Here is a 12,243-nt window from a genome sequence, read left to right on the forward strand (position 1 = left end):
CGCACACCAGGACGGGACTGTGACACATAGATCCCAAACAGGCACAGATCCGTGGGGTGACTCACAAATTCARAGGATCAGGGTTGACTCATGCTAGCACAGGCAATTTGCTTCCTCGCATTTTTACCATGTGTTTTGAAAGCAAACTGTTTAAAAACCGGGCTCAGGCAAGACAGTCTGTGGAGCAGCACAGGGTCAAAAAGCTAACAGCCTCAAACGAAGAGGAAAGTGGTGATTCCTCCCCATCGGCAGCAGCAGCACCTAGCAATTCTGCCTGCACTCRTGGGTTAGAATCGACACTGCCTGGTCGAAAGAGCCGTGACTGTTGCAAGGTGGGGGAGAAGCACAGGGCGTACTGGTTGCTGCAGGTGGTGACATCAGCGCGAATAATGCTTTGAGTGCTTCACAAAATATAAGTGTCTGTATGATGGCAACACTTTACCAAGATTAACAGTGTGGGAACATACTGTTTCCACAGACATTCATTCTCAACAATTTGAAATACGTGGAGCCAGATTTACATAAGGTAAAAAAAAAAAAAAAAACACACACACAACAATAACAAACATTTTGCAACAAAAATACAGCTTTATTTAATTTCAACATTTATATTATTTCTAAAGAAAATACGCTGTGTTACTCTGGGCATCTCCTAAACCAGTAAGCACTTCAATAAAGGATATATAAATATGCTGTATTCATGTGTGTATCTCTGGCACTAATTACTCTAGTACATATGATTATCTCTTGAAGGAATATTTGACAGGTATTACTGTTTTGCAATTAGTATATTAGAAGCAATTTTTTTAAAAAAATGTGTTTTAAATAATGTTTTTATTGTGGGTTCCATCTCAGAATAGGAGCAGGCCTCAAGATCCTTTACAGTTTTAGCTCTGAATCCTAATTCAAGGCTGCAAAAGAAGAGTTTTCGCATGAATGTGAATAGTCAAAAAACAGATTAGTAAACTGTATAAATAACATGCACCCGGGTGAGTTAGTTTTCATAATTTATGCAACCTGATGATCTGTCTGATAAATATAACTTGCAGTTTCAGAGAAAAAACAGGCCTGAAGAAATTTTGAGCCCCCTGTTCTACAGCTGTGAGGCAAGATGACAGCTAGGAAACCAAGCCTACTGTGAGATGCTTGCCTCTCCTTGCAGCAGCCTGAGATAACCTGTTTGAGCACTTAAATTCCTACATAGCTACAACTATCCTAATCTTTAAACTAAATTTCCCTTCCTGAAATTTAGGCTCATTTCCTTTTTTTTTTTTTTTTTGCTCTTGGGGAAGATGGAGAGCTGACTAACATCTCCTTATAATAGCTCAGTATAAAGAGGTAGAAACTGCTGTGTCTCTGTTTTTATTTCTGTTTGTCTTTCTAAAGAAGTTGAAACCGTTAAATCTTTCTGAAATCTTTCATTTGTTTTCCACAGTCTCTCTTTCTAAAAATGTCCAAATGAACACAATACTGCAGCCGATTCCTCACCAGCACAGAATAGAGATGAGTAATTACCTCCTTTGGACCATAAGCACTTCCTCCAACTTTTCCCTGCACRGCACTTTTCTTTTTTGCAAGAGCATTGCCTCTTCAACTCAGATGCAATTTGTTATCCCTTGTAATCCTCAGATTCTCCCCTGTAGTATTACTGTCATTCAGTTTCTGCCCRTGCTTTACATTTTTCCTCCTGCTTGTGTGCATGAACTTTATCATATTGTTTACAAGCCATTTTTCTAATTTAACTTTTTTTTTTAATTCCAATGCTGTCTTCCAAACTACTGGCAAAGGCTCCCAGTCAGGCATTATCTGCAAATCTGATAAATTTACTATCTATCCCATTGAGTAAATAACTGATAACAATGTTTTATAGTGCTAAATACCAGATGCCTACATTGCGGGGCTCTATGAGAAACGTTCTCCCATCTTGACAGCAAATATGTGTTCTCAGARCCCAGCTCCCCAGTCAGCTGCACATCTGTCTGATGGGAATTTTATTTAGCCCATATCTGCTCTATTTGCTTATGAATGTCATGTGGGACAGTGTCAGAAGATAAGTTGTATCAATCACATCCCCTATATCTGTTCTGCTGTCAAAAAAGGAAATGAGACTGACCTGATAGGATTTGTTTCTCGCGCGTCCCTGTGCGAGTTCTCTTATCTCCTCCCTGTTCTCTAGATGCCTACAAATGGATTGTTTAATACTTCGTTCCAGTATCTTTCTTGGAATTGATGTTATGGCTGACTTTTTGTAATTCGTTATCTGCCTTTCTTTCTTTGTTAGATATTATACGTTTGCCTTTCTCCAGTTCGCTGAAAACTTACTCATCCTGCTAATCACTACTGTTTGGGAAATTGCTTTGGTTAAGACATCAAAGGGTAAATTTCATTAGGCTGTGCCACACCAAATACATCTAATTTATCTCAGTATTCCTTAAGGTGTTTTCTTTTCTTAATTCCTCCAGGCTCCTATTCTCAAATTTTTAATAYTAACTGAATTAAACTTTTGGTCATATTTAACCTTTTTTGTGGAGACTGGAATAAAAAAAGGTGCTGAATATTTCAGCCTTTTACATATCACCTATTATTTGCTGAATTCCCTTGCTAAGTGCCACTTTGCATCTACACTCAAGTATAGTGCATCATTTGCTATACAGTATTGTTTAACTCCAGCAAATCATTAATTTAATGGCACTATGCAGTTATGTACTCAAATATAAAATAATACTCATCTTATTTCAATAACATTACTGTAYAATTTAATCTCAGATCATGCCTCAATTTCTTCTACTCTTTGATTGCATCCCACTTAGAATGAATTCAATTTTTAGTTTATTCTATGATGCTGAAAAGTAGAATTATTATATATTTGTAGTTTTTAGCAGAAAGTCATTCACTAGACATAKCCAGCTGATTATTCAAAGCCTCAGTTGTATAGCTGAAGCATCCTATCATATTTTTTAGACAAAAATACATGCAAAAAATTTTTATGGGACATTAGAGCTGTAGTTACGTATTCAAAATGTGTCTGTAATCAAGTCATAAAAGTAATAACACTCACCATTACAGCTAAACAGAACCTCTTTCATTAGCAGCCTGTAGAAAAAAGAGAAATAAAGGGTGAAAACAAAGYGGAGAAGAAAATGAAAACTGCATCATGATATGTAGGCACAGTTTTACAAACATTTTACTARTGGACAAAATCATATAGCATCTTCTCTTTTTTAAAAGAGAATCAAAATTTACAATTTTGCTTTACTGAACTCGATAACTYTTCATGTGCTGACATGTTTGAGGAAGCATATTGCATATGACAAATTTCAACAGATAAAGAGTTACCTTGAATTTTAAATGGCTAAATACACATTGGAGTGACATCTCATGTTGGGCTTCCAGTTCTTTTTTGTACCACAGCCTGGGAAGAAGGAGCAGGTGCCCAACCCAGCATTCACATGGTATGGATTTTGTTTTCCCCTACCTTGGCAAGGCTTTTGACACAATCTCCTACAGCAGTTTAGTGGACTGCAGAGTGGATACATAACTGGCTGGACCATGGGGCTGGTGAGGTAGTACTCGATGATCCAAGTCTAATGGGCATCCAGTTCCAGGTAGTGTAACACTGGGTGTGACTGGGGTGATGGAAGAGCATGCACGCTGAGCAAGTTTGTGGAGGTCACTAATTTGGAGGGGGGAGAGTGGTTGATGTACTGAGGGTAGGGCTCAGAGAGATTTTGCCAAGCTAGAAGATTAGGCCAGCAAAGTTTATTTGCCTAATGAAAGGCCTTCATCCAGCTACAWTTTTTTTCTAACTACCTGCTCAGAGCAAGTTCTTTCCCTCTAGTTATGTTATACATTACTTTTGCTATTATTGAAATGGAACCAAATGCAAAAGCTGTTTCTTAAAGCCAAATAGAATTAAATTAAAATGACAATTTAAATAACATTCTGATACTTCACACTTTCACCGCATCACATTTGCATGGCATATGCATTATTAYCGTGTTAGACTTTTTAATGTAAACTTACTCTGAAGGATAAGGAATAGATTCACAGTACATTTTTTATAGAAATCATATCAGAAATAAAATCCTGTGAATGTATAAAATGCTTTTTCCTTGTTAATGCATGATGTTCTAATAMAGTCTTTTTGTGTCAGTGGGCTGTAACTGAACCTTTTAACTTAAAATARATAGTTACTACTGAAGCTGGCAAAAAGTATTGTCCAAATACCYGCTGTAAAAAATATATATCATGTAGAGAATATAAGGTAGCATAAAGTATAAAATATTATTAAAGTATGAAGAAAAAATATAAAGTATTTCCACTGATTCTTAAAGAATTCATTTGAGAATTTACAAGTGTGCACAGTTTGGACCTACCTTTCTATTTATTTATCTGAAGACTTTAGGTTACTGTTCCCTTTTGGTGGCTTATTCATTTATGAGGTTAAAGAATTCGCCACAGCTAACACTTCTTACTCTTAATTCTTTTAGCAGTAGATGTTCTTACTTGTAGTACTCATTTGTGGGCTCATTAAATTTTCAGTTAAATGAACTGTTCTGGTGATATGGAGAGAGCCTAGTGCTGCAGTCTATGTCTGGGTCAAAATAAACTAAGGGCACTGAAAGTATTGCTTTAGAGAGAGACTGTTCATTTTGTTCCAAAATGCTTTGCAGAATTAGAAGTCAGGTCTGCACAGTTCTTCTTTTGGAGGTAAGTGACATCGAAGGATTTTCCAATTTGCAATAATTCAGAGCTTTGTGTCTATGCATTACGGTAGCTTTTTGCCTCATTATTTGCTACCCTATGCCACCCAAATCTCAGTCAATGCAATGTTCTTTATGAATAACCTAACGTCTGCTACTTCCTTAGATAATTCATAAACTCTACAGATCAGCAGTACTGCAAAGACCACTTTAATCATGAGTCCTGAGTACGGGAAATGAAGAGAGACTGGCTTCATCACAGCAGACTATCCCGTAACACATTCGCGCACTCTGAAGCCTGGCTAGCTACAGAGCTGGCACTGATATTCTGCCTTATTATTTTATACCAGCTCTCTACTGATGGAAGGATAAGGCTGTAGTTTTAAGCAAGAAGAAAAGTGTACATAGTATGGGCAGGATGTGACAGATGGAGAGCTCACAACTGTGACTGCAAGGAAAGCACRAGGAGCAACTCAGTCTTTAGCCCCAGTATGTCCACAGGTAGAGGAAGGCYTGTCAAAGGGAAGGAGAAGGTGCCTGGACACAGGAGCCAACACTGCAGTCARAGCTTACTGCAGAGAGAGTTCCTTCTAGATTCATCAGGTATCTACCATGCCCATGTTCTTTGAGAGGGATCTTCTTTACATGTTAAAAAGGTATTGAGAGGTACCTGAGTATTAGATTATTACAGAATATCTGAAAGTAATGAGCAGCCTTTCAAAGGCCATAAGGATAACCGAGAGGAGAAGGTAGTCTGTGTCATGCCCTTGTACCTTCCCAACTAGGAAAGGATGTTGAGCAGACCTYCGTTCTGGGTACATCATATGCTCATTATTTTTACTGGTAAGAACATCACTCTGCTTCTGAAATTGTCATTTGGTTGGAAGCTTTGGTCTAACATAAAACACCTAACATAAATTCTTTAGGACAAGGACTCTTTCATATTACAGGCACATTTTATCTCTATATGTAGACTCTATTAATGATTAATAATGTTGATCTCTGACCAGGAACACTCCTTAAGTAAATAAAGATTAAGAGCAATGTATAACAGAACTTTAGACTTGACTGACATTTTCATAGAATTTATACTTTGAAGAACTTTTGCTATTAAAGATGATTACAGTAGTGCAAGATACATTAATTATTTCTCTTCATGAAAAAAAGATAGAGCTTCTTGTAATAAAAAAGTCTCAGAAATTTATATAAAAGATTCTCAGTGAAATCCTATCTCCCCTGAAGTCAACGAATCAGCATTTTCTCATGGGGTCTTTTATGAATGTTTACCTTGCATGAAAAGATGCTAGGTCTCAAATAATTATTGCAKATCTTTTAGGAATAACAAACAGCTGCAGAAAAAGATTATGTGAACCTAAAGTAATTGTATAATAGACTTGGGACTTTGCAAGTTATATATGAATAAAGGTAATGAGTACATACACTTAGTACCTGCATACAAAAGCTATCTATGACTCTACAGAGACACATGCCCTATGTTCTCTCTAAATATCCTGACTCAGTACAGTTTTGAAAGCAATTATAATTTCATTCACAAACCACAACCTTGGCAAACACGAGGTTTACTTTAAAGGAAGACAATAAGCATCAGAAATTACTGATATATCTCTTGGTTAGCTTTTACAAGAGTATCCTCTAGATCTTCGCTAAGTAAAAARCACTCATTGTAAAGGGGGATTTCACAGGGAGGAAAAATTTGTATGTTTGTTTCCCTGATTTCACAGGAAAGTGGCAAATCTAATTTATTTTGTGCTATTATGGAATGAAGCTCAAGTTGCATGAAGAACAGAATTGTTACTCTGAATAGAGAGGTAATTCTTTTCTTTTTTCAGTGGATGTTTCTCTGAGGAAAACTATACAAATTAGTATATAGAAACTAGCGACATCTTTCCGTCTTTCTCCTGTCTTCCTCCTTCCAAAAGGTCAAGGAGATGCATACTTTTCACAGAGCATCTGCCTATTAATTAATTCTTTTTTTTTTTTTTTTTTGGAACTACATGAATCATGAATCATACTAAATTTCTCTCACTGTCTAGCTCTGAGAGAGGAGCACTGGAGGAGGATGAGTTAAGTATAAGCTTACAAGTCATTTTAGATAAAGAAGAACCTGTTGATGAGGGCACAGATTGTAGATTAAGGAAACCTATGGTTCTCATTACAGCACTAAGAACAATATTTGCCTTACCACTTGACAGAATTTTTACTAATGAGTTCAGCATCCTAATAGGATTTCTTTAATAATAAAAGCTAGTCTGACCTAGGTGGAGCTTTGTAGGTTATGTATACCCATAAAGTGTAAATTCAGCATAATTAATTGCTACAGTCAGGATAGGTTCCTAAGAAGTAACAACACAGGTCCCTGAAAGGTGTCAAGGTTCTTTTTGAAGGTATAGTGTTCTTCACTGAACAGGGAAAACAGCAGAACTCACGATTTTGGAGAACTACACAGATAAAAAGGAAAATGGGGAAATGTAGCGGTTCTTCAGATACAGCTCAAYAACAGAACATCTCAAAGAGGCCACCACTATCAGGACAGCAAAGAAGCACGCCCMAAATGTTTTGAGTTGCTCCTGGCTCCATGCTGTTCTCCTGTTTTTCTCTAAGACAGAATAAAGGTTGAATGAGCCTCCATTCATCATATCCAAATYGACTAATTTCTCCTTCCTGGTATCTGTGATATATACTTCTGACTCTAGCAACAGATCTCAGAGGAAGTGTATGCCTTTGACCACACCTTTTCCCTTTTTGACTGAAAATGAACAAAGGGATTGGTGTCAAGATGTACTTGTCCCTTCTCTGCCACCCCCTAGACAGGGAAGGTTATTTACAGCCTCAGCATGGCCAGTATGGTGCCCCTCTGCCTTGTCATTCTGCTAAAAATTAGATTAAAAACTGCAGGAAAAATAGATAACACATCTTGTTCAAATACTTTGAGAAATTCAGTGGAGAAGACTCCCTTTGACTTGTTATRAAGGAAACAGAATATATGTCACCTCTTGAAATTAAACTATTTCCTGACCAGCTTATGCTGAGCCTGACACAATTCTTCCTGCTGTGTCCACACATGGATTGGAATATAGAATATCCATATTCAGGTATGAATATATATAGCCGTAYTCAGATATAGAATATGTACTAATAACAGAGCCCACAAATTCCAGCACAGATACTCAGCTTGCTTAGCTGTGTCAAATGCTATCGACCATTTCTTTCTTTTTTAAGTTTACTATTTMGCTAAAATTATTGAATTATTGTAAATTGTGAATAGCCATCACCCAATAAGATGTTAATCTAGGGAAATACGAACAGAACTGGTAACAGCCCAACTCTTCTTTCCACTTGATTGTCTTTACTTTTTAAAAATTTAACTGTAGTTTAATCAGAGACATTTGCTCTGCAGACTAGAGAATTATCTGCAAGAAATAGAATTTCTGAGTTGACAGTAGAAATGTTACAACCATCAGAGTATATTTAACCTTTTAAAGAAGTAATTCATAAAAATTTTGTTCAAAGAGCTTGTTTAAAATGCTTAGAAACTTTTAAAAGACAGCCCTACACATTTGACCTGCCTTGGACATTGACCTCTGACCAAAAGAATTTCACCTTTTAACTGTCATGATCATCAGTCTGGTACATGACAAAAACTCACATTTTCAGTAACATCTCAATCCTGGTAGTCTGACTTCACTATTACACTACGAGACACTTCAGTTTGAGAACTGATCTTACAATTCCTCAGTCAAATTATGTATTTTATTGCTTAAAAGAGTTCTCTTAAAGAAAAAAAAAATCTTTCTCTCCACTGAGCCTGCAAATCTCTCTCACAATGTGTTATTTGTAAAGAAGAAGGAGAGRTGGGAATTTACTTTTCTCTCTCTGGTTATTAAAAATAGGAAAAACATCTGCAGCAACAGAGACTGCAGCTACTCAGGCTGCAACAAACATATATCAGAAAAGCTTGGCTATATATAATGTAGACTACCTATATCTGTGCTTTGTTTCTGAAAGACATACAAGTGTGTTTATAGCACAGCATGTTTTAAAAGTTTGTCTTTAAGCTGGAACATGAGTGTAGAGKTATTTAGAAGAAACTGCAGATATTCACCTAAATATCTCAGCATGCTAAAATATATATATGTTTTAGAATGCCTGATGWAGAGCAAATTTGTTTCACCTCAGTAACAAATTTATCCTCAGAACTCTTTATTTGTATTTTTTCTCTCATCCCCTCTAATGAAATATCATTATTGTAATAATATTTCAGAAATTTGTGGAAGAGGTGGGTAAAACAAACTGCTTATCTGAGAAGCCCAGCAAGGTCAAGTTGTTAATTATCTAATTTATTTTGTGAAGGCACCTTGGTGCTTATTTTCATAACAATTTTTTCAAGGAGTGGCTCTCAGGAGAAGGAGGAAGGAGGGTAGTGTAGAAACAAAATCACAGGACCACAGAATAGCTGGGGTTGGAAGGGGCCTCTTGAGATCATCTGGTCCAACCCCCCTACTCAGGCAAGGTCACCTAGAGCAAGTTGCTCAGGATTCCTCCTGCTGGGTTTTGAATATCTCCAAGGATGGAGATACCACAACCTCTCTGCACAACCTGTTCCAGTGTTCAGCCACTCTCACAGTGAAGAAGTGTTTTCTTGTGGTAAAGTGGAGTTTTCTGTGTTTCAGTTTGTGCCCGCTGCAAACAAGGTGAAAAGTCAAAGGCAGGAGAGAAGGGAGGGGGCCAGAAGGCTGGGGTGAAAATTTATACAGAAAGAGAGGTTAAGTAGCTCTGAGTCATTGACTCCTTGCCCATAAAGGCTGGGGATGTGCATGAAAATAAAAGGCCATGTTCTTATCTCCTATGCTTCTAATGCAGAATAGAAGTCCACTAATCCACTGGAAAAAGGATGACTACCTCTTTTTTTTTTTTTTTTTTTTTTTTTTTTTTTTTTGGTAGCTTTTTTCAGCAGAAACCAAGAGAAACTTTAAGAATATACTGATATGGTCTGCCAATAAACTCAAGTCAGGCAAACTGCCTTCAACATGCAAAAGTGTTTTTCCCAAAACACTCAGTATTTTTCAAAACAACAAGTCATCCATTTGGTATTAATTATTGGCAAGCACTTATTTATTTAAACACTCATCTTACTGCTTTTAGCTAGACTAGAATCTCATTTTAAAATTATAAATGAAAGATAACCTGTATTCATGGAAATGCAATTATTATTCATGAAAGCTCTTGTTTATATTTTTAAACCCATCTAAAAGCTTGTGAAATAATTATGAGAATGTGCCTGATAGCATATGGAGGTTTCAGTAATAAAAATTAGTTCTTCTCTTGTAACGGAACATATACTGCTGTTATTGGTAGTAAGTTATGCCTTTTTATGTGAATTTCTAAAATAATGCTGAAAAATGTACTTTAATTAAAGATTTTCTATTACATTTCAAAGCCTAACATAAAGAATGTAATAGTTAATTGAATTACATATGCTTATTTCAACATTGAGACAATAATTCAAATTCATACTCGTGATCCTATAGTAAAGAAGACTTGTCTGTGCTAGCAGAACCTTTTTAATTTTTATATGCTCTGTCTCAAGAGAAAATTAGCAACATCTAGCAGATAGCTTTAGGTCTTGCTAAGTGAATTATCTAGGCTGGTAACTATTTTGGTCCCAGAAGTTAGAGATGTAAAAGATTTAGAAAGCTGGCCACTGAATCTAGACTTCAGGAAGATTCAATCTACCTTCAAAGTCAAATAAAACTGATACTGAATGTTGAGGTTGGGCAAATATTGTATCTCCATTAGTGTTGTTTGATGTTTTTTGATAGTTCTTCATGAAATTCTTACTAATTTACTAGTTTATGTCCTTCTAGTAATTGCTGTGCCTGGTAGTTCAAATAGAAGCTATACCAGTGGCTTCAAATTGTCATTAGTCTTCAAGAATAATTAAGGTTTATCTAGTCCACACACTAGACCAAAAGGAGATCTGGGAGCTCAGTACCTTTCTGTTCATCAACACTACAGATGCTATGCAAATAAAAGACAAAGTTAGCCGGCATGAAATGCTTATGCCCTTTCAATGTCAGCTGATTACCTCCTCAGAGCTGAGCGTTTCGTTTTCTGGAATAGGCGCTATGGGATGACTGGGCTGCCGAGCCAAGATGTCACAGGTTGGAGAGAGCATGAGGTTAAAAACAAGAAAAACATCAGTTGTCAGTTCAATTGCAGTATAAAATATCACAAGGTTTAATACCAAAAACCAATACCCCCAGCTGTGCAAAAGGTAGTGAGGCAGTGACTTCCTATCTGTTTTCAACGGGATTTGCATCCTTACTAGTCCTTATCTGTACGAAAATCTATTTCACAGTATGGCCTGTTTTCTGCTTTACCATATACCGAAAATAAAAAGAGTAGAGGAAGAAGAAATCATTTACTAATTTGAAGGAAACAGCTCAAGTCAAGATATTTAAGCTATTTAAAACTGTAGTCATATTTCCACTACTTTGAATTTCTGTCTTCTTAAATCTCCCCAAAAGAGCTCTCCTAAATCTTAAATTTCAGAGACATAAATCATACAACCACTTAACTAAAAAATGCTATATAACAGTAATTAGTATGTGTAGAAAGGAATTTTACATCTTGTTAATTTTCCAGTGTTTTTAGTATTATCTGATTTGCATCTGAGTAATGAAGTTTGATGGATGTGATTCAAGYGAAGAGCAACACCAATTTCAACAAGGTTTTAATCAGAACATGAGCAAATAGACAAGCCAGAGCTTAAGTAGGCAATGGTAAGATTATAGGTTGTAAGTTTTTAATATTCAAAATGAAATAGAAACATCATCTTTTAGAGTAAATGTCTCTGAAAATATTGGAGTTTTGGTATTTTAGAGCTGTGGAAACAAAAGGCTGGAAGGAGCCAGCACAGCCACCAGCAGAGCCCACGGACCCTGCGTCACCTTGCTGCCTCAGCCCAGCCTGTCACAACAAATACAGGAGGTGTTTCACAGCCTCTGTGGGAGGTAAACGCCTCATACCCCAAACCAGCAGCCTGCAGCTGCTGAGGCTGGGCGATTCTCGATGAATCACAAAATTCTAGCAACACCCAGGGACATCTTGGCAGGGTTATTTCATGGAAATGAACTCTCGAAATGAATTGCTTTTTGTCTCACCAGAGTATGGCACATTCATTTTCCAGGAAGAGCAATAAAGGTTAATCACAAAAAGAGAGAATATATTAGTCATTTTCTCTTTTCTTTCTAAGCTCTCTGAGAAGAATTGTCCACTGCTTGTAAGAAGGAATAGTTCACGGTCGGGTAGAGACCAGAGAACACAACTGTTTGTCTCACATTGCATACAGAACCAGTCAAGGCAAAATGCAATTTTATTGTGTTATTTTGTCCCGATCTTTCTTCCTGGTACTCATTGTCTACTACATCCACCTGAAATATCTCTCCAAGTCTTGATTCTGCCTTACCTCGTTTCTTGAGTATGATGTCTCAAGACCTCAGACCTTCCCYAGACCTGA

At 36.8% G+C, this 12,243-nt stretch overlaps 1 protein-coding gene across 3 annotated transcripts in view; it reads right to left on the bottom strand.

Annotated features, from left to right (window-relative positions):
- Positions 1–568: 568 nt before the first annotated feature.
- MLIP (muscular LMNA interacting protein) overlaps positions 569–12,243 on the bottom strand; it is a 117,492-nt gene continuing 105,817 nt past the window's right edge. For all 3 annotated transcript variants that reach the window (XM_085324862.1, XM_085324861.1, XM_085324860.1), the window contains 3 exons: positions 10,810–10,863; positions 3,059–3,093; positions 569–911 (listed from right to left, as the gene is read on the bottom strand). In XM_085324862.1, coding sequence (XP_085180988.1) covers positions 3,067–3,093; positions 10,810–10,863 — 81 coding nt within the window. In that variant the 3' untranslated portion in view covers positions 569–911; positions 3,059–3,066. The remainder of the gene's footprint in view (positions 912–3,058; positions 3,094–10,809; positions 10,864–12,243) is intronic.

The sequence above is a fragment of the Rhea americana genome, unplaced genomic scaffold, assembly GCF_003343005.1.
Source record: "Rhea americana isolate MKP2758 unplaced genomic scaffold, rheAme1 scaffold_94, whole genome shotgun sequence".
In the NCBI taxonomy this organism is placed as follows: Eukaryota; Metazoa; Chordata; class Aves; order Rheiformes; family Rheidae; genus Rhea; species Rhea americana.